General features: G+C 49.0%; 2 protein-coding genes across 2 annotated transcripts; both read left to right on the top strand.

The window, feature by feature from the left end:
- The first annotated feature begins 5,742 nt into the window (after positions 1 to 5,742).
- Positions 5,743 to 11,184, top strand: c26h1orf210 (chromosome 26 C1orf210 homolog). Its single transcript, XM_062452794.1, has 7 exons — positions 5,743 to 5,844; positions 6,380 to 6,424; positions 8,732 to 8,849; positions 9,250 to 9,724; positions 9,829 to 9,924; positions 10,201 to 11,020; positions 11,068 to 11,184. Exons 3-6 carry the CDS (start codon positions 8,745 to 8,747, stop codon positions 10,614 to 10,616), a joined length of 1,092 nt encoding a protein of 363 aa, XP_062308778.1. The 5' UTR covers positions 5,743 to 5,844; positions 6,380 to 6,424; positions 8,732 to 8,744; the 3' UTR covers positions 10,617 to 11,020; positions 11,068 to 11,184.
- A 150-nt stretch (positions 11,185 to 11,334) lies between these two features.
- Positions 11,335 to 22,896, top strand: ap1m3 (adaptor related protein complex 1 subunit mu 3). The gene is made up of 12 exons (XM_062452455.1): positions 11,335 to 11,565; positions 14,409 to 14,565; positions 14,689 to 14,756; positions 14,849 to 14,979; positions 17,079 to 17,226; positions 18,513 to 18,639; positions 19,271 to 19,413; positions 19,516 to 19,587; positions 19,724 to 19,882; positions 20,381 to 20,506; positions 20,587 to 20,662; positions 21,360 to 22,896. Exons 1-12 carry the CDS (start codon positions 11,524 to 11,526, stop codon positions 21,380 to 21,382), a joined length of 1,272 nt encoding a protein of 423 aa, XP_062308439.1. The 5' UTR covers positions 11,335 to 11,523; the 3' UTR covers positions 21,383 to 22,896.
- The last annotated feature ends 87 nt before the right edge of the window (positions 22,897 to 22,983 follow it).

Genomic DNA, 22,983 nt, shown 5'->3' with positions numbered 1-22,983 from the left:
AGACCTACAGACAGACAGACCTACAGACAGACAGACAGACCTACAGACAGACAGACAGACAGACCTACAGATAGACAGACAGACCTACAGACCTACAGACAGACAGACAGACCTACAGACCTACAGACAGACAGACCTACAGACAGACAGACCTACAGACATACCTACAGACCTACAGACCTACAGACCTACAGACAGACCTACAGACCTACAGACAGACAGACAGACAGACAGACAGACCTACAGACCTACAGACAGACAGACCTACAGACAGACAGACCTACAGACAGACAGACAGACAGACAGACAAACAGACCTACAGACCTACAGACAGACAGACAGACCTACAGACCTACAGACCTACAGACAGACAGACCTACAGACAGACAGACCTACAGACATACCTACAGACCTACAGACCTACAGACAGACAGACCTACAGACAGGCCGCGGGGTGGTGCTGAGGGGACTCCTAGAGAGGAAGCCACAAGGGACAAGCTGGATGCTGTGTCAACATAGATGCTCGGCTCAAGGGCTCAGAGAGTCTTCCACAAGCACAAGGAGTAAGTGAGTGTGTGTGTGAGAGAGAGTGTGTTTGAGTAAGTGTGGTGTGTTTGTGAGTGTGTGTGAGTGTGTGAGAGACTGTGTGTGTGTGTGTGTGTGTGTGTGTGTGAGAGTGTGTGCGTGTGTGTGTGTGTGTAAGGGGGATATGCAGGGTGGAGACTGGTCCCTGTAGATGTGCTATTGTCCTCTGGGCTCTTTGTTGTCTTGTGGTAATTATGAGCAGTGTTTGTTGTGAGAGCGATGGCCAGCGATTATTGTGCTTGCTTAAGATGAGATGGCCAGACAAACCCTTCCTACCTCTTTACGCCCGAAACACAACATGCAGCACAAACCTTCAAAATATGTTTGTTATGGATTTAATGTCCACATCACGTCACATGGTGGCGTGTTCTACTGAACAGACATCATTTTGTTGGATTTGCAAACTGCAAACTTGATTGCAAACTGCATTGAGGAAAACGTTAAAAAAAAAGAAAACTGAAACTGATCACCAATTAAGCATGGATTTGTCTTTGGTAAAATGTCAAGCATGAACTTACAATTTTTAACGGTTCAAACCTGCCATATTTTCGTGATATTTTGATATGTTGTTGTGCTTTCAGTGGTGTTGGTATTGAGGGGGTCAGGGGAGGCGGGGGGGGGGGGGGGGGGTTAGAGGTGGAAGTAAGAGGGGGGTGCTTTGGAACTTGGTGAGAAAGTTTGTGTTAAATTCCCATTTCCACCCATTGTGTAGGGAGCTGGCATGGTTCCACACGCACTAAGCTCTTTCTCCTCCCAGCCTCTGTGAGCTGGTGTAGGGGTGCCGGACGCACCTCTCAGCCTCGTGAGACATTCTCCCCACCCACCTTCAACCACCCTCACCCCCCCCCCCCCCCACCCACCCTCACCCTCACCCCCCCACCCACCCACCCTCACCCGCACCCCCCCCCCTGGTCAGGGAGTCTCACGCCTGCTGTGGTCGAGGTATCCGGCCTCGGCCCGCAGGAACAATAAACACGGCTGTGTGAGAGTCAGCGGGCCCAGAGGACGGCCCTGTGTTAGGAACCCGTCAGATCGGGTGACGACCAGAGCACAGAGGGGACAAGGGACTGAGGAACGGAGCGCCGAACGGGGTTCAGAGTCAAGAGGATACGAGAACAGCGTGGAAAGTGTGTGTGTGTGTGAGGATGATGAGTTAGCCGTTAAGTATACTTCACAAGTTACTAAGTTACTAAGTCACTTTGTGAAGTTACTTCACACGATGCGTGATGTGTGTGGCTTGCCCCAAGAACACACATCCGACACACACCAGCACACACACACACACACTCCATGCTCATACCAACGGGTCTGGGGGTGTGTGCATATTGAGCGGAGGGCTGGGGTGAGGGTGAGAATTGTCGCTTGTATACATTCGGGAGAGTTTTCACAGCCTTCATGAATCAAGTCAAGTGCCCAAGAAGAGAGGGCTCCCTCCATGCATCCTCCCATTTCCTCCAACTCTGCAGTCTTACTGCCAGTGTTGTCGAGTCCTGCCCTATCTCACTACACGGCACACACAAGCACAGTTATCAGACAGGCCTGGCCTCCCCTCTGCCCCTTCCCCCCTCTTCCCTCCACACTAAAAACTCTGTTTTCCTGTCAGAATGTGATATTTCAACATTTTCCTTGGATGGATTTGGAAGAACGATTAGTTTGTGGAGTTGTCTCACGTCCAACAACTCACATTTTTGGTAAAGACAGTTCTTCGGCATTTAGACGAATGACAAATAGACAATGACATTCAGAGATATTTATTCAGCATATTAGTGATCTCCATAATTCACATGGCCTAACATTCTGACACCCCTAGAGAGAAGCAGGGGATCTGCTTGTCTGGTCGCACGTACACACACACACACACGTGACGAGGTTATGGAAAACCATAGCATCGGGAAGCTTTTATCACAACACCACAGGGTGTGTGTGTGTGTGTGCTGTATAGATGGACACAGCGTCCATGGCTGGGAGGGTCAAAACAAAGACCTGGACTGATTCTCCTCTTATACAAAAACGGAACAAACGTTTCTTTATGGTCTGTTTCCTGCACACACACACAAAACAACATATGAAGGATCCATTGCTATCAAAATCCTAGCTCATGTTAGCACTGGGCGACAGCCAAGGAAAGAATAGCCCGCTTTCCCCATTGATATCATGCAAGTTGAGATAAAATTATGATTACAGGAATAGAATGGCATTCCCACTGGGATTGAACACATCAAGGAAAAGGGAGTGGTTCTGAATGCAGCCAAAATGTCTCTGGAATATTACAGCAGTACAGGAAGTTTAGTAACACCTCAAAGTACCCCAGAGGGAAAAAGTCTAGAATACAGAGATGGTGCTCTACGATGGATGGCCACAGCAGAGCGAATGATTCAGCGACTCTGAGACTCGACGGAGAGCTAAAGAGACACGATACCATGACAGAGCAAGCGTAAGAAAGAGAGGGGGGGGGGTGAAAGAAGGAAAAGGAGAGATGTGTGAACTCGGCTCTACAGCGAGCAGGAAGTGGAGCAGCAGGAGCTGATATGTGGACAGGAAGTGAGGGAAGCGTGGGGCAGGAATCACCCAGAGGGCAGAAACAGGAAGGCTTTAGGCTGGGGCTCCTGTCCTGTCTGCTGGGGTGTCTGGCCTCTGGCCCCCTGGCCTCCAGCCCCCCAGGCCTCCAGCCCCCAGGCCTCCAGTTTTCCAGGCCCCCCAGCCCCCAGGCCTCCAGTTCTCCAGGCCCCTAGCCCCCCAGCCCCCAGCCCCCAGGCCTCCAGTTCTCCAGGCCCCCCAGCCCCCAGGCCTCCAGGCCTCCAGTTCTCCAGGACCCCCAGACCCCCAGCCCCCAGGCCTCCAGTTCTCCAGGCCCCTAGCCCCCCAACCCCCCAGCCCCCAGGCCTCCAGGCCACCAGTTCTCCAGGCCCCCCAGCCCCCAGGCCTCCAGTTGTCCAGGCCGCTGGACGAGCCAGTGGGGAAAACATCTGTAAAGAGTGGAGGGACGCCAGCAGCCCAGCATGCTTTTCTGAGACCAAAGTAACACAACTGTGTCAACGACACAAACACGATGCTGGAATCATCTTTCTGTTTTCTCCAGCTCATCTGTATGTCTCTCCTGGAACAGTGTCCTGGGCCAATTAAAATAACTTCAGGATCCTTCCAGAACACTTGAAACACTTAAAACACAAATGAAGTGAAAGTTGAACACAGTACCGAGGGGGCGAGGGAAAAACATAGACATAGAGGTGACATAGAGGTGACATAAGGATGACATAAGGATGACATAACTCATTCAACTCAGTCTGCAGTAGCACTGAGGTCTGGGAGTCGGGCCATTGGGTGTGGTTGTTATTTTAATATAATGTGAGCACTCCACTTTAGTGAGTTATTCTCAGCATAAAGCTGTTGTTATAGTTTGATCTTTCACATGCACTGTAAGGCCAAGCCAAACACAGAGGCGATACAAATCACAGATTAACACGGCACTTGGACAAATCCGTTTTCCTAGCGAGTTTGAATACTGACAAATTTGGATTTTGAGTTAGAAAAATAAATTGAGTGAATGGGGGATATTCAAACCCAGTGCTGTATGAATACACCAGATCACTTCACAGTTTTTGGTCCTGACTTGACAAAAATCTGATTCCACTTGACGGCCTTCAACCGATTAACAAGGAAATCAAACTAACCCGAACCCTACAAAAACATTTGTGGAGAACGTTTAGTAGTTTACGTAAGATGGCATCCTGTGAGGATTCCTGACGGTTCCTGAGATGCACCGTGAACAAAACGCCAGACTGTCTCTCTCGTACAGCAGTCTGTTTGTCTCATAGCTTTTCCTCAGAGAGCCCCCTGCCCATTGTTAGGGACCAAACACACGTGTTGTTATTTCCCTCCTTGAAGGAGTCGCCCAAGCCTCCCCAGGTGGCCTGCTCGGTGGGCTTCACCTTCCATCTGCAACTCCACACGACCGAGAGACGACCAGCGCCAGCCTCTGGCAACACGGGAGGGGAACCCCGTACGTCCTTCACTGCTGAGTGGTCAGTTTGACGTCTCACGGTCCACGTCATGAGGGCGGCTGAGGAGACCGAGGACGAGCAAGAAAGCAGAGAGAGAGGAGAGAGGGAGAGAGAGGAGAGAGGGAGAGAGAGAGAGGAGAGAGGGAGAGAGAGGAGAGAGGGAGAGAGAGAGAGGAGAGAGGGAGAGAGAGGAGAGAGGGAGAGAGAGAGAGGAGAGAGGGAGAGAGAGGAGAGAGGGAGAGAGAGAGAGGAGAGAGGGAGAGAGAGGAGAGAGGGAGAGAGAGAGAGGAGAGAGAGGAGAGAGGGAGAAAGAGAGAGAAAGAGAGAGAGGGAGAAAGAGAGAGGAGAGAGAGATTGAGAGAGAGAGAGAGAGAGAGAGAGAGATTGAGAGAGAGGAGAGAGAGGCGCTGAGGCGAGCGCACGCTGTCCGTTTGAAGAGTCAGGATGTGCCCCTATTGTTTTCAGGGTCACCTCTCTTTTCCTCTGAGGGCTCCTGGCGAAAAGGCCTCAAGGTTGAACGTCTTCACCCAATACCACATAACCTTCCACACATCTCTATCATGTCACCCAACGCCACATAACCTTCCACACATCTCTATCATGTCACCCAATACCACATAACCTTCCACACATCTCTATCATGTCACCCAATACCACATAACCTTCCACACATCTCTATCTTGTCACCCAATACCACATAACCTTCCACACATCTCTATCTTGTCACCCACCCCCAACCCTGTGAGACATTTTGAAAGTCTGCACGTTTTTGGGGAACAAAGGAAGGTGTGCTTGCAGCGAGTTGTGTGTGAGCCAAATGTAACTTATTTGTGTGTGTATGCATGAGAAACTGAGAAAAACCGAGATATTGAGAGTCAACATATTTCCAAGCGAAACAAACAAAGTACTCTTAGGTTACGCTGTTCAAACAATGACATGCAGGTTACAAGCCATATACTTTCATAGCAACCAACCTCTCCCCAGTCTGAAGACATGGCAATATGTTACCAGGAAGACATGGCACTCCATTGGTCGAAGCGGGAAAGTGGGCAGGAGAACACCTATGCAACTACAACGTTATTCATTAACTCGACCTTGGTGAAAACCACCGTGGTGCACACACCTCTTTCAACCTTTGCACAACATGCCTCCATTTTATATCACAGGCAAAACAAACCCAGCAAAGCTGTTAGAAAAGATCTCAGAGGAAGACAGGATTCACTAGACGGAGGTTTGCACATACAGACTGTGTCACTGGGTAAGAAGATATGTTTGATTCGACTTTTTTTGATTTTCATGTCAGACTTTAGGGCTATGTTATAGGCTGTCAGGTGGCTGAGCGGTTAGGGAAGCGGGCTAGTAATCTGAAGGTTGCCAGTTCGATTCCCGGCCGTGCCAAAGGACGTTGTGTCCTTGGGCAAGGCACTTCACCCTACTTGCCTCGGGGAGAATGTCCCTGTACTTACTGTAAGTCGCTCTGGATAAGAGCGTCTGCTAAATGTAAATGTATGTGACTTATTCTATGACTGCACTACAGTACATCCTTACTCTTGGCACATGTAGTTTCTGGGCTTTGTCGTTAAGTGAGCTGAACTACATTTATGTTCTGGCTGACACAAATATACATAGGCAAATATCTGTACAACAGGTTGGTCGAGACTTCTGCCCTCCCAGTTATGCCCTCATGTTGATGTCCTACGCTGGCTGTTGTAAGCTAAATACAGGCTACTGTACCAGTGTCTGGCTGGGTCTCTGCCTGTCGCTACCCATTTAAACCCCTGCTTTTCCCCAAGGAGTATGCAGTGAGGCTCAGTCTCATCAGAAAGGAGTCGGTAAAGGTAAGTGTTAGGTCTTCATTCGTGCTGTCATGTTCTGTTTGGTCCAATGCACTCTAGTTCATCCACAAACCTGACGTTGTTAGATGTGTTTGCATCAGGTTTGTTGTATGGTTGACTGGTTCACTGTCTGGCACTGCTGGTCTGGAGAGTCTAGTTAACAAATGTACTTGAGGAATGAGGAATTGTAGGGCCTGTGTATGGCCGTCCAATAAACTCTCTGGATGTAGGAACAGCAGAAATAATCTGCTTTGCGTAGCTTCACATCCTGCTAAGTAGACTAGAACTCCCAGATGAAGAACCTGTCTCCCCCCCAGGTGCTATTCTGTCTCCCCCCCAGGTGCTATTCTGTCTCCCCCCCAGGTGCTATTCTGTCTCCCCCCCAGGTGCTATTCTGTCTCCCCCCCAGGTGCTATTCTGTCTCCCCCCCAGGTGCTATTCTGTCTCCCCCCCAGGTGCTATTCTGTCTCCCCCCCAGGTGCTATTCAAGTGACTCTGTTATGTGTATATCTGTGCTGGCCAAACATGGCTCGCCCCAAAATCCAACTCAAATATCAAAGTAACGACAAAGGCACGTATCTGTCTCCAAGGATGAGGACAAGAGGGAGGAGGATGTGGTCACCCTAGCAAGGCGAGACACCAGGAGGTCAGCTGAAGGTTGGCTTTGTGACTGACTTCCTCACCCCGCTCGGTGTAGGATGATGGGGGAGTGAGTAGGACAGGCCTTGGGAGGGGGGGGAGGGTGTCATCAAACACCCAGGGCGCTCCCTTCAAAGACAAACAGACTGTAGCGCACAGAGCAGGAGCGTAGGTGGAGAAAAAACTGGACATGCCTGCTGAAACAAATGCGCGCATAAACTCTCACACACACACACACACACACACACACACACACACACACACACACACACACACACACACACACTGCTCCTTGCAGGCTCCCAGGCTTCCCAGAAGTCACAGGGCCTTGTGTGATGTTGTTGTGCGGTGGCTGTGCGAGCACAGGAAGAGATAAAGCTGGGCCCTCAAGGGTTGTTTACCCCAACAACACTGAGCTGAATAGCAGGAGGAGGAGGGGGGCCTAACGGTGAGACACAGCCAGTCTACTCTGTGACAAATCACCTTGATGCCAACAGGGCCCTGCAAGCAGGCAGGCAGAAACTAGAGAAAGATTTTTTTTAAATTGACAACAAACTCGTAAGTGAGAAGTTATGGATAGATGCTGGTTGGTTACCTCTATTTTGCATGGGACTGATGGTATTTTCATGAATCTCATTAAATATAACGTGATATTCACAATGTCCCTTGCAGATATGAAAATTAGACTTGACATCCGCATACTGTGGTGTCACCACTTCCTGTTTTGATGACAGTAGACAAGCTAAGACTTTTCCGTCAGTCAGATGAACGTCCATGCAAACGGAGGATCTGTAGCGCTGCGTCACATGATCGCTCGTGTCACATGATCGCTCGTTACTGTGTTCTTTAACCAGGTAAAATGTATAAGAGTGGATAATCAAGTTCAAGTTCAAGTCTTTTATTGTCAGGTGCACAAAACAACACAGGGTCAGACTGGGCACTGAAATTCTTAGGACAAGACAACGCAAAGCAACCTGGCATAACATAACATATAAGTACATATCATAGATCTTATCATAGATTACATCTATGATAAGATAAAATATTATTGTATTGGGTTAATGCAGTACCAGTTGAAGCACAGAGCTGAACACCCAGTCTTAAGAACGTGTACTCTGTGTGTCTCTCGTGTGTGTGTCTCTTGTGTGTGTCTCTTGTGTGTGTCTTGTGTGTCTCTCTTGTGCGTGTCTCTTGTGTGTGTCTCTTGTGTGTGTCTCTTGTGTGTGTCTCTTGTGTGTCTCTTGTGTGTGCCTCGTGTGTGTGTCTCTTGTGTGTGTCTCTTGTGTGTGTCTCTCTTGTGTGTGTCTCTTGTGTGTCTCTTGTGTGTGTCTCTTGTGTGTGTCTCTTGTGTGTCTCTTGTGTGTGCCTCGTGTGTGTGTCTCTTGTGTGTGTCTCTTGTGTGTGTCTCTCTTGTGTGTGTCTCTTGTGTCTCTCTTGTGTGTGTCTCTTGTGTCTCTCTTGTGTGTGTCTCTTGTGTGTCTCTTGTGTGTGTCTCTTGTGTGTCTCTTGTGCGTGTTTCTTGTGTGTGTCTCTTGTGTGTGTCTCTTGTGTCTCTCTTGTGTGTGTCTCTTGTGTGTCTCTTGTGTGTGTCTCTTGTATGTGTCTCTTGTGTGTCTCTCTTGTGTGTGTCTCTTGTGTGTGTCTCTTGTGTGTGTCTCTTGACCTGGACAGGACGTTGGGGACCATGGGGGCCTGGTGGTGGGGCCCGTGCGTGGTTGTGTGTTTGTGGGGGACGGTCAGAGGGAGCTCGCTCGTCTCCATCGGCCCGTGTGCGGTGGACGCTGGCACGGTATGAGAGGACACAGCTAAGCTCCTTTTCACTTTGTTTCAGCCAATCAGACAAAGGAAGAGACTATCTGTGACCTCCTGTTTGTGGCACACGCTCTTCCTGTTTTTGATACGTTTCTCCTGGGAGCGTGGTAGTGGTGTGGGGAAGCAGGAATGTGACTGTCTCTAGACTGGTGAACTATTTGCTACAATTTGATTAATGATCAAAAGTTCTCTGATCAAATATTAACTTTTTAGAATTTGTCTAACAGAACAAAAATGCTAAGCCTAGCACATTTTCAACCAAATAAATCTATGTTTAAACGTTTTAAATAGATATTAAAACTATACTGGAACTGAAATGTGACACTCCAGGAACTACATTTGACGTGATTACTGAGTCCTTGTTTATCTTCTCTAAGGCGTTGTTTGACTGCAGTCAGAAAAAGCTAGCAGAAATCCCAACAGCAATATGGGACAACGTTTCCACCCTGGATCTCTCCCAGAACAACCTGGACCTAACACAGCCCCAACATCTCAGCCAACTCCAGAGATTCAACCGCTTGGTCACCCTCAATCTCACAGGCAACTACCTCCCCCTGCTGGTGAGAGGTAGTCTCTGCAGGCTCCAGTCCTTGCAGACTCTGGACCTCAGTAGATGCCAGCTGACGTCCGTACAGACAGGAGCCCTGAGGTGCCTTCCCAGGTTACAGAGGCTGATCTTGAGAGACAACCCTCTTCTAGATCCTAATCATGCCTCCATTCAAGACCCTGGAGCTACTTCCTGGCTCCATGGCAACCGACGTGACGCTGGCTCGGATGATCGGCCGGCCGGCTCCCCCAGGGGGTTTCGGACCGAGTATCCCCAGGGAGAAGATCGGGAGGGGTTCTCTGAAGGTACGTGACATGTTCATGTTTTCTTATTGGAGATAGTTGATCGAGTGACAGAAAGTGCTGACCTTTGAGGGTTGACAGGAACATCCTTGTGGTCTTTCCCTCAGGTGTGAACATTGACAAACAGAGGCTGCTCCGTAGGAAACTCCTGGCAGAAACCTTGGAAGGCACCACAGTGAGCACAACCACAACCACCAAGAATGGCAAGGATCTTTTAGTCACTTATCTTACTTTTCTGCTTTAAATCACTGCTTGGAGGATTGTGAAGCGTTGTGTTCGTTATCAGGGCCTGCTGGATAAGCACATTTCTCTACTCCAAAAAAAGTCCAACCCTGATTCACTGTGTTTGGCAGACTCAAAGTAATTTGAGTTTGAGCTGTGAATCCACTCTGATTAATAGTGATATAACCTGCCTACCATCCCTTCACCTGAATGAACAGTCAAACTGATCACGTGCTGATCCCATCTCTGTCCTGTAGACACGACGGGAGTGATTCCTCCCGCGCAGGGCTGGGAGTACATGGTGGCTGTTGTGATCGCCGCCGTCTCCATCTCCATCCTCATCGCCGTCTTGGCCAAGTGTCAGATGTTTCAGCGCTACCTGGCGAGCTACAGGCACACGCGACTGAGCGAGGCTGACGCGATAAGCCAGGGAGATCCTGCCGGTTTGGAAGTGGGCTATTCCATGCAGCAAGGACACGCGCGGAACACGCACTCGGCCGCCGTCCGAGATGACGAGATAGGCGAGCACGAGGAAGACGACGACGGCTTCATAGAGGATAACTACATACAAGCCAGCGAGAGAGAGCGAGCTCAGCGGGCAGCCGAGAAACTCGAGGACACCGAGGAAGAGGAGGAGGAAGAGATGGACGAAATTGAATTCACCATTGGCTAGTGTCAAAGTTGGGAGACAGTGTGTGAGATTGGAAGACCACAGTGTGCTCGCTGTTCATGTGGCTCGTTCACATCACATGATTTATGTTTAAGTTTTTATGCACACTAGACCAGGCCTGCTATGGTGGAGAACGGGTTCTCAACCCCGAGTTGTCATCAAGCTCTGCAGAAGCCTGATGACAACCCAGTCATTTGAATCAGGTGTGTTGGAAGAGGGAAATAAAACATGCGGGTCAGGGTTGCCCCCAGGAGAAGGGTGGGGCAATATTGATGAGGAAGGCTTAACTGTTGTGCTGTTGATGGCTGTTGATTTCATGGTTAAGCAGGGTTGTGTATAAGCCATCTTATTGTTTATTTAATTTTTTGCTCATGAAAATCTTCAATTAATTAATCAAGTGCTTTTTAGTAAGAGCGTCTGCTAAATGACTAAATGTAAAAATGACTAAATGTAGTGCTTCTGGTCTACTCTGTTTTCTCAGCAACAATCAAATTTAGTTTCTATCCAGTTTTGCACTCCATTTGTTACAGCTTTTTTATATATATATATATATAATAAAAGCCGTTGATTTGTTATGTTTCTCGTTGTTCTTGAACGAGAGCAAATATTTACCAGCTTGCACGGAAAACAAACGCGTGTAACCCGCGGACAGATTATAGTCGGATAAGTGATACGTGAGTCATAAGTGATCGCTTTTTTCAGACCGATGTGCATGTTGATGAAAGCTGTTCGACAGGTCTGACGCCGAAACACACGGCACCCGGAAAAGAGCTCAGCCGTAGTGAATGACGGGGCGACTGCCTGGAAGATGGAAGCGTTGCTGCCTCTCCTCAATTGACTGGCATGTTTTAGGGAATTTACAAAGTTACAATACAGTTTCTTCAGCAGTTCAGGAGTTCGATATACCAGGATGTCGGCCTCTGCGATATTTATATTGGACCTCAAAGGAAAGGTGAGTCGCGACCAAAGAATCTACAGGCGGAGAAGTTGCAACATGTATCTCTTCGACAGCGTAGCGAAGGACACCTGCTTTAGAAACGTTATGTTTTGTGCGCTTATGACTTGCAATGTTTAATACACCTTTAATTTGTACACGTGATACACGTAGTGTAATGTGAATGATAACATTATAGTAGGCTACTGATTTTCACATCAACGTCACTTCAAAATGCACAATGAATTATCGACGTGTTATGAATAGAAACAAAACTTGCCAAACTAGTTATGCGGCACAAGGAGTAGCATTCAGTGGATGGTTCCAACAGTTCACTGTTTCTTCCAGACAGCACCTTTTCTCTAAAATACCGCCTTCATTATCATATATTAGACTCTAAATTATTGTTAACCTGTCCAGTCAACCTTCACTTTGCTCGAGCTTATACTTTAGTAAATCGTCGTATAGTAAAATCAAATCACATCCTACTAAAGCAGGATAAAAATCTGCGTCCCCCCATGTAGGCTAAATCGATCCCAAGCTATTGTGAAGTATCTGATAATGTTCCTTATTGTGTCTGGTCATTATTATGTCTGGTCCCATCTGTGTGAGTGTTGATATGCAGATAGGAAAAGATCCGTGCCTGTGGGGTGTCTGAAGGATGGATTATCAGTCCATTCACCCTGGGATTCCTTATCGTGCTGATTAAAGAGCTTCTCCCATCTCAGCCCTGTGGCAATCCAATACCTCAAGCCTTGGGGACCAGTCTCATAACCTGGTCAGATGACCCTCAGATGCTGCTGACTTGGCTTCTCGTGGCTATACCTTCACACTGGGAGAAGACTTGGTCTAAATTGCATAAGTTTGATGTTGATTAATAATTGCTTTGTGCCGCACCATCCAATAATCGTACGGTATAGTCCAACCGGAGTTATGAATTCATCTACTGAGTGTCAACAAATACAAAGCCATGTTGATGGTGTCAATGTCGGTGACATTTAAAAACCTCAACATTTGAAGATTTCAGAGCACTCTAGAGGACTGTATCGTGTAGTTTACTCAGGCTTGTTCTAAATGCATCGATTGTTCACAGATGTTTGCCTCCCATTGAGTGACCTGCCTTTAGCCTCGCAGAGATGTTCACCCATCTAGGTCAAACCGTATGCAGGCAAAATTGATTCTAAACACAGCCTGCGGCGGGGCCTCATTGACCAGTGGGTCCTTTTTCTCCAGCCTCTAAACAGCCTCATGAGCGCTGTAGAGTCTTCTGGAAGAAAGTGAAGTATTACCTTCCAACCCTTGTTAAAACGCCCCCCAGACCCCACACCCCAGAGATAGTGAAGGTGGATCCAAAACCCCCCCCGTCTAATCCCCCGAACGTTTCTCACTCAGGATGCTTCGAGTATTAGCATCTCTCTTAGATCTCTGTGGTGTAGGGAGGCCTTATCTCCACCAGTGACTAGTGTTTGTGTGTCAGTTTCTCTGTGTGTGTATTCTGTTACTGTGTGTGTGTCAGTGTTACTGTGTGTGTGTCCTCACTTTAACCTTATGTGTTGAATTATCAGCTGAATACAAATGTCACGGCAGAAATACAGGTTTGGATGAGAAAGCTGAAGTTGGATGTCAGATGTGTGGTTATATTTAGCAGGCAGTGGAGAACACGCTTGTGAATGAGCATCTTTTCTCTGCCTGTTCAGATGAATGTGATTACAATAGGAGGAGGGGAAGGAACAGAGGTGGCTTGAAATGATTCCATACTGAAGATTCAGTTAAAGGACCCTTAGAATCGTATTTCAGTTAACTGGATTGAATTCATTCACTCAAAACCAATCTGCCATGACCCAATACTGAAGTATTTGTGACATGACATTCAATATGAGCATATTTCCTTCATATGAGACTTAATAAAGTGTCTGTTGCAAATGTCATGTCAGCAACCTCGATGGATTTAGCAGGAATACTTATCTACAGTGTCACTGACAGCAGTATGAACTCAGGTACCATATTTTTACCCAAAGCATGTATTAGAAACTCGATAAGGTCAAGTCAATATACAATATTCCCCAAGCCTCAATACATTCTGAACACACACCAGTACAAATGCAACTGTTGCAAAGTTTAACCATGAATAAAGTCTTCATGTCTCAATAAATCAGAAACTACATGATGTAACAAAACATAATTTCCCTTTCTGGCTTCCTGCTACAAATACAAATTGCGTTCTCTAAGATCCTTCAAGCCAGTCTTTGGTTTCCCGTTTCCCTTTGTAGAAACATAGATTTGTTTCTCTGTCCGTATCCTTTCACTCTCCCAGATCAGCGCTCTCTGGCATTTCCCTCTTTCTTTATTTTCCTATTTCCTCTTCTTTGTTGTCGGGGGCCGGCCTGGCCTTGTTGCCGTGGAGGGCCTTCTGCTACCGGAATGTTCCTTGCCGTGTCTTCAGTGTCTGAGCTCCATCAAGCGTGGGCTTTGATCTCTCTCCTCGCTCCTTCCTGGTCCTGCCGGCTCCACCGACTCTGAACGCTGAGTCATCTCGGTTCGTTTTGTTTTGGGACGTGGCGGGGAGTTTACGGTGCCTCCCCCCGCCCCTGGCTGGATCTGGTGTGTCTTTCACCACAACTGTTTTAATTTGACGGGTCCTTGCATTCACTTGTTTGTGTCGGTGATTGGATGTTTTGTGAATAGTCAGCCTTCTCGCTAGCTGCATCCATTCAGGCTGAACACAGGACACCTCAGTGGAGGTTCTAGACCATTTCAACCGGGGGGGGGCAAGCTGGGGGCCAGTTGTACTGTTCGAGGGGCCCGTTACATTAAACATTTTTGTCGTCATGCATCTCTGTGTGGTTGTTGCCCGTGGCCAGGTGCTGATATGCAGGAACTACATGGGGAACATGGACATGAATGAGATCGACCACTTCATGCCCATCCTGCTGAGGATGGAGGAGGAGGAGGACATGTCGCCTCTGGTAGCCCACGGCTCTGCCCACTTCCTGTGGATCAAACACAGCAACCTTTACCGTATCCTTCGCCACAGGAAGTCCTGCGCTCAGATCACCTCCCTTCTTAAGCTTTGTGACTTCATTGTATGGATTTGAAAAGTGAAAGGAAAATAAGGTATTTTACTTAACTGACTATTTTCAGTGGTGGCAATGACCAAGAAGAACGCCAATGCTGGTTTGGTGTACTCCTTTCTCTACAAAATAGTGGAGGTTAGTATAACATGATTACACCTGTGTGTACACACACACACACATACACACACACTCACACGCTGATCACCTGTTTGTCTGACTGTTTGCAGGTGTTCAAAGAGTACTTCAAGGAGTTGGAGGAGGAGAGTATCCGTGACAACTTTGTGACGGTCTACGAGCTGATGGATGAGATTATGGACTTTGGCTTCCCTCAGACGACAGACAGCAAGATCCTGCAAGAGTGAGTGGCCTCGCTTAGCCTGTCAGAACCATCCGGTCTTGCTCGGACTTGGCAATGCTAATGCAGGCTAGCATCTAGCATCCTGACCAGCATTTAGGCTAGCTTTCATACTAGCATTTAGGCTAGCTGTCAGGCTAGTATTTAGGCTGGCATCCAGGCTAGCATCCAAGCTAGCTGTCAGGCTAAGATTTAGGCTAGCATCCAAGCTAGCTGTCAGGCTAAGATTTAGGCTAGCATCCAAGCTAGCAATTATGCTAGCTTTCAGGCTAGCATCCAGGCTAGTGATGGAGCACACAGGGTTCAGTGGGTTTAGCTCGTTAGCCAGGCGAGCAGCCTTGTTTGTGTGTTCCCATCAGGACTCCTGGGAAAGGTGCCATGTTCCCGGGTAGCTTTAGCATGCTCTTAATGAGGGCCACGCTGCCACGGCAACACACACTTTATGTCTGCCCAATTACCTATCAGTAATTAGTGTTGCACCTTTAATTGAAGCCCTCATTGCGCAACATGTGATATTGTTCAGTTTTATGATCAAATAGCCGGCCGGCGTACTCTGACAAAACCGGCATTGATGGAGATCCGTAATGAATTGCCTTTGCTCTTAGCATGGATGACTGTGTTTTTTCTGTCTTGGTGGCTTGGTCGCTGAATAGTGCTGATAACTGCCAGTCTCTGGCTGACACACACACACACGCAGACACACAATGCCACTGTCAGCTGGCTGCACTCAATACAGAGACACACTGAGCTCCCTAGTTCCCCCTCCCCAGCCCCCTCCCATCCTCAGACTTCTCCAGTCTCTAACTCTCAACCTCCTCCCCTCTCCCCTCCACCTGCACCACCACTCCACTGTGTGTGTATGCGCATGTTTTGGAAGGTACAATCGAGCTAAGCAGTCAGTTCTCCAACCAATTCGGTGCTCTCTGATTCTGTCATCTGCATTTCAATAGCAGGAGCGAGTTGCAAACAAACAATCATCCCCAGCTTGTTAGTCTTTCATCTGTCCGAGCTGGGAGAGGCAGTGACACGTTGAGATCAGAGATGGGAGGATGGGGGGGAGTGGGGGGGAGGGGCTGGGTTTAGAATAGAATGCCACAGGGTCGCCGTGTCAACGGCCTTCCTCTGAAATAGACCCACCTGGTTTCTGTAGCGTCTGTTTTGGGATTGGCTTGTAGGCAGGCGGGCACCTTCCAAGCTGACGAAGGGGGAAAGTCTGCAGGCTGCCGCAGGGTTTATATGTAGACGATTGGATCAATCCACCATTACCCCAAGGAGGGCTGCGGGGCCTGGGGAGGGGGCAGGGGGAGGGCTGGGGGGCAGGGGGAGGGCTGGGGGGCAGGGGGAGGGCTGGGGGGCCTGGGGAGGGGGCAGGGGGGAGGGCTGGGGGGCAGGGGGAGGGCTGGGGGGCAGGGGGAGGGCTGGGGGGCCTGGGGAGGGGGGAGGGGGGAGGAGGGTGTTTACTTGCAAAACAGAGGAAAGATCTATCAAGGGTATACACACAGTTTGGGTGTGTCTGTGCGTTGTTGTGTGTTCACACTTGACGACGTGTGGTGCGCAGTGTCACCTGTCTGTGAGTCGTGAGGGGCAGGGGGCAGGTGTTCCGTTACTGGAATAACCTGGGTCACGTGTTTGCACAGATGCAACACAAAAGGATCTCAATGTCCCCATGTCCCCATGGATCAGGACTGTTCCCTCAGTAGAGGGAACAGCCCTAGCCACACACACACACAGCAGAATATACTTATTATATACTGGATCTGAAGGTGTATTGATTCTAACGGGAGCTTTGATATGTTTGACTGATCAGAGTTTTGCCTTCACACCGGAATCCTGTAAGCTTGCTTGTTCCAATCCCATCTCTAATTACACACACGACTAGCTAGCTGGCTGTGCAAACAGCCCCAGGAAGTCCTTTCTCTCACTCAACACTGTATCCTGTCTCATGACACAGTCTCACTTCCTGACTGGGTGCTATCCTGGTTCCCTAGCAGATCTCAGCCTCAGTCACAAGTCCTGTTGAGCAGGTCAACTTGGGTGCTCCTTCTCTATCCTTGCCCTCACACTGCACCCCTCCCCCTTCCTCTCCCTTCCTCACCCGCCAGGTACATCACCCAGCAGGGCCACAAGCTGGAGGTGGGGGCCCCCCGCCCCCCCGCCACTGTCACCAACGCTGTGTCCTGGAGGTCAGAGGGCATCAAGTACAGAAAGAACGAGGTGTTCATGGACGTCATCGAGTCGGTTAACCTGCTGGTGAGCTCTGTCTCTCTTTGATTCAGAATCTTCCCCCATCCTACTCAGTAACTCTGAAATGTAAATCTTTTTTGCTTGTTGACACAACGCTGATCCAGATGCAACTGTGGGTCATTGCCACTTCCCTATTTGAGTTTCTCAGAACCTTCTCTCTTTCCATCGAGAAGTTGTATTATTCACCGGCATTCTGATTGCTGACAGCACGTCTTTGTAATCAAAACCATGAATTAACGCAATGGAAATTTAAATATACCGTTTGTTAAGCATTTACAGTTAGTAGACCATAAATACTAGACATAAGTAGTTTAACTTGTGCTGCCTTCGGGTCACATGACCCAAAGGTTCATAACGAACCACCGTTGTGTTTACCCAATTTTACCCAATACAAAAACAAATAAAAATTATTTTCTTTTAACCATTGCAATGTGGGGGGTCTGAGACAGCCCGACAGTTAAAAGAAAATGCTTCACTTTGTTTTTGTAGGAGGTAAATCTGTCGCAATACGACGGTGGGTCACAATGACTGATGGGTCAGAATGACCCGAAGATAACACAAGGGTTAAAGGACCATTGGTTACACTTTTTGTTGTTGATTTAGTGCGCTATGTGTGGAGTATGTTGTCGTGTGTGTATAGACTTTTAAAACTTGCGGGTGACAGGCAGTAAAAAAGACAGATTTAAGTCAGGTGAGCTGAGTTTTGATAGAGTATGTCTCTCACTACCTCCGCTAGCTTTAACAAAGGCTAAGTCCAGACCGTTGTCCTCGCAAAGGCAAACATTGTCTAAATCCAGCTCACTGCTGTACACAGCTTATTGCTAAATCGTAAAACACTGTGAGAATGACCGGCCTGAAGTCGACTATTTCCTCCTCGACAACAACCCTGCGATGTGATTGGCCCCTCAGCGGCCCTCGCAGGCAGCCTATGAGGCCTGTCGTCATGGTGAGGTCAGAGACGGGTGGAGGCGTGGCCACACCCCTCGCTGTCGTTAGGAGGAACAGCAGTGCCGACGGCTTCACGGTGGTGACATCACCGTGACATCACCGTCCAGACCTGCTCTGTAGCTCCTGGGTAGCCAGGACCCAGACCAGGGTGAAAACCTTTATGTTTCGAACCCAGGTCTCCCTTCCGTCCCATTCTCACGGCCCCTCCTCCCTTCCCTCTGGGTGTGCCAACCCCAACCACCCCTACACCCCACCCCACCATCACCCCTACACCCCACCCCACCCCTCCCTCACCCCTCCACCCCACCCCACCCCTTCCTCACCCCTCCACCCCCACCATGCAGGTCAGTGCTACGGGCAGTGTCCTCCGCAGTGAGATTGTAGGCAGCATCAAGCTGAAGGTGGTGCTCTCTGGGATGCCCGAGCTCAGACTGGGCCTCAACGACAAAGTCCTCTTCGAGATCACTGGCAGTGAGTTATTCTGTCTACGTAGCTCTATCTGTCTCTCTGTATCTCTTTCTGTCTGACTCTCTTTCTCTGTGTCTGACTCTCTCTCTCTCTCCCTGTCGTTTTTATTCTTCCACTGAAACAAAGACAGAGTTTAAAAACAAACACACTCACATTGACAGTTCCACTCCTCCACCTCCTTCCCATCAGTTTCAGTATTCTCCCCGACCCCTCCCCTCCCTCTCCATTTGCTTCTCTTCGTCTTTCACCTCCACCTCCTCCTCTTCTCGTCTGGTTGATAATCTCCTCCCTCCAGGCGAGAACCTCAGATGAAAGATGCCCCCCGGACCGCCGCCTGCATGAATATACAGCCCACGGCATCGATGGGGGGGGGGGGGGGGGGGCAGGGTGCGGTGGAGGGGGGGGGGGAGGGTGCGGTGGAGGGCAGGGGGGCGGTGGAGGGGGGGAAGGGCAGTCTGGAGAGGTGGGGAAGATATCTGACAAAATATACACTGACAGACAGATGGACGCAAGACTTAAACGTGCTTTGACTCAGCGGTTTTCTTCTTCATGTGGGCTGAGGTCAGGTTGCCCATGTGAACACGCTGAGAAGGTAAACAGTGACCTCTGCTGGTACATACGTGTGTGTGTTCAGGAGAGAAGAGCAAGACTGTGGAGCTGGAAGATGTCAAGTTTCATCAGTGCGTTCGTTTGTCACGCTTCGAGAACGACCGCACCATCTCCTTCATCCCTCCGGACGGAGAGAGCGAGCTCATGTCCTACCGCCTCAACACCACGGTCAGTCCTACACACACACACACACACACACACACACACACACACACACACACACACACACACACTGAGCCGTGCTGACCTTCCTCTCCCCTCCCGTGACAGATGAAGCCCCTCATATGGATTGAGAGTGTGATTGAGAGGTTCTCTCACAGCAGAGTGGAGATCAAGGTCAAGGTCAGTTACACTCCTCCCGTCTGTCTGTCACACAGCCCCGACGGCCGCCGCCCCGACGGCCGCCGCCCCGAAGCCTAGCTTCAATAAGACGCCATCTTTTACGTCCCACCCTGACCCCTGACCCCTGACCCTCCAGGCCCGGAGCCAGTTCAAGAGCCGTTCCACTGCCAACAGCGTGTGCATCCTGGTGCCGGTGCCGAGCGACGCCGACTCGCCCAAGTTCAAGACGAGCACAGGAAGCGCCAAGTGGGTCCCGGAGAAGAACGTGGCGGTGTGGAACATCAAGTCCTTCCCTGTAAGAATGCCGGCACAGCCGCGCTTCAGACGCTTTGAAGTCGGTTTTCAGTCGTGTTTTCAGTCGATGTTCTCCACATGTACTCCACGTGTCAGGTTGCGGGTTTCTCTTGAGTTCTGCCGTTTTGTGAGACATTTGCACGTCACTACACTTCCATGTCTCTCAGGGACAACAGCGAGGCAAGCCTCAGGACAAGCTCAGGGTCTGCCGTGCGTCACAGTCTACAGTCGCCCCACTAATTACTGATGAAAGCCGTTAGAAACGCTTGACGTGTCTGCGGGTAGTTTGAGCCCACCTGGCAACCCTTTGTTCAACCAGGACGTCGGCTGTACAGATGTGCATGTACCTATGCTCAGCCTCACTATGGTGTAGTGGTTAGGTAGATCTAACACTGTGTTGATCACTTCTTACCATAGCAGGTGTTAAGTTGCCATGGAGATGGAAAGATGCTCAGAGGCTTGGAAATGTCAAGGTTGTTGAGAGTGTGTGTGTGTGTAGGGTGGTAAGGAGTACACAATGAGAGCCCACTTTGGCATGCCAAGCGTGGAGAGCGACGAACTGGAAGGAAAGAGGCCGATCACTGTCAGCTTTGAGATCCCCTATTTCACCGTGTCTGGAATCCAGGTAAGACCACGACGACTGAACCAGGTGTGTGTGATATCCAACTGTATCCTGTCTAATGGCCCCCTATCATGGCTTCCCAGGTACGCTACTTAAAGATCATTGAGAAGAGTGGTTATCAAGCGTTACCATGGGTACGCTACATCACACAGAGTGGAGGTAAGACACACACACACACACACTGTATATCTAAGGTCTGTTCACTTGTGAGTGTGTACAAGGCCTTTGGACAGACGTGTGTCTGGATGTGAGGTGATCCTGATGTCACCCAGCCGTGACCCGGGCCATCAGACCATCCGTCAGCGCACGGCCGTGGTTTAGGGACTGAATAATAACACCTTCCAGCGCCACAAGGTTTACTGTTCACTGCTCTGTACGCCGAGGTGCCTATCACCTTTCTGCTCATGCTGAGGGGAGGGAGGGGGAGGGAGGGGGAGAGGGAGTAAGGGAAAAGAGAGAGAGGGGAAAAAGGAAAGGGGAGAGCGAGAAAGGAGACAAAGGGAGAGAGGGAGAGTGATAGAGGAAAGGGAATGAGAAGGGGGATGAGAGAGAGAGAGAGACGTAAGACGGAAAGATAAAAAGCGAGGGGTGAAGGAGGGAGAGAAAGTAACACTGGGATCCCTTACACTGGCAGTGTTGACTTATTCATAAGCGGGCGTTGGAAAGCCACAACAGCATATCCACTGACCCCAATGTGATCTCCAAGCCCCCTCCCCCCACCTGCGAGTTTAGGATGCTAAACTCGTTAATGTTGCCTGTAATGGGATTGGCCCAGTACAGGGAGGGGGGGAGGGGCTAGGTGATGATGGATAGAACCCGTGCTAACGTATTGCCCGGACATCTCTCCTTCTGGCAGATTATCAGCTTCGGACGAACTAAGGGCAAGCGTGCTGCCAGACAAATGGATCTTCTCTCTCTCTCCCCCTCTCTCTCTCTCTCTCTCTCTCTCTCTCTCTCTCTCTCTCTCTCTCTCTCTCTCTCTCTCTCTCTCTCTCTCTCTCTCTCTCTCTCTCTCTCTCTCTCTCTCCCTCTCTCTTTCCCTCTCTCCATCCCTCCCTCCCTCCCTCTCCCTCTGCCTACTTTTGGAGGAAGGGACAGCAGAGGACAGGAAAAGGGGAACACAGCAAACTTTCAACCCTCTCCAAGGGAAGATGGGTTTGTCTCTCTCTCTGTCTCTCTCTTTCTCTGTCTGTCTCTCTCTTTCTCTGTCTGTCTGACTCTCTCTGTCTCTCTCTCTCTGTCTCTCCCTCTCTCTGAGTCCGAAAACCAGATGCAGCACCCAAAAGAAACATTTTATCTGTAGAATATTGAATTTAGTATGGTAGACTTTTAGGATTGATTACATGTCATCGTAATGTTCTGACTATTGGGGTTTTTCTTGTGGTATCTGCGTAACAGAATTATGTTGAATGTGTGCTTCTATTGGAACCTGCATGTTTTATACAGCCTGATATAAAGCTGATGTTGTATAGTAAAGGTGTGTGTGTGTGTGTGAGGGGGGGGGGAGGAAGCAGGGGGGTATTAATCTGTTGTCTGGGTTAATTTTTCAAAGAGCTGTAAACAGATTCCTCTCTGTGATGAGATAAGCATATCACCGTGGCTACCTGTGGAACTCTATCTGATGTTCACAGGTGTGTGTTCCCGTGAGCCAGTCCCTGGGCTGGAACACAACCATCCTTACCCCTCATGTTTCTTTTAAGTCATGGTTTTTGAAGTTGTGTACTGTACCAGGAAATAGTGTCCTAGACCAGGAAGTACTGTACTTTACCAGAAAGTAGAGTACTTAACCAGGAAATAGTACTCTATCTAGACTTTGTCTCCTGTACCAGGAAGTAGTTAAGAGGCCAGGCTTGGGTAACTCATTGAGGTGAATCTACGAAGGATCTGAACTAGAAACGATGACCCCGACAGGCTCAGACAAAGCCGAGGGTCTGTATCTTTACATGTCACTGATACCCAAAACAGCCATGGTGTTCAGCCATATGCAGGGGAAGGTCTAGGTCATAAATTCTGTTATTCTTTCACTTTGAAGGCTAAATCCTAACCTTTTTGACACGGGTGTTTGTCTAAATCCCACCTCCTTTGTGAATGCGCTGCCTATCAGTTCAGCAGCTCAATCTGTCGCACGATGGAATTCAGGTTGGAGAAAACGGCTCAAGTCAATTTTCCGTGACCACAAATGTTTCTCTTCTCATCAGGCTGAATACGCTCCTATTAATGGGAGACAACTGACTTTTATTTTCAGATAGCTTTTTTAAATGTTCTCTTTTTTTCTCTGTGGCTGTAATTTTAAGTGTGTGTGTGTGTTTTCAGTCTTATTCATTCATTAACAGTGCTTGTCAATCGGGAAAGAAAAGGGAAATATTTATAAAAATAAACAACTTTGTACAATATCTTTGAGAATGAATCTTTGGTGAGAAAGAGAGGAGGCAGGCCATCTCTCTCTCTCTCTGTGTCTCTCTCTCTCTCTGTCGCTCTCT

This window comes from Osmerus eperlanus, chromosome 26, assembly GCF_963692335.1.
Source record: "Osmerus eperlanus chromosome 26, fOsmEpe2.1, whole genome shotgun sequence".
NCBI classification, from domain to species: domain Eukaryota; kingdom Metazoa; phylum Chordata; class Actinopteri; order Osmeriformes; family Osmeridae; genus Osmerus; species Osmerus eperlanus.
The sequence above is the reverse complement of the archived record's forward strand: the minus strand, read 5'-3'. Positions and strand labels throughout refer to the sequence as shown.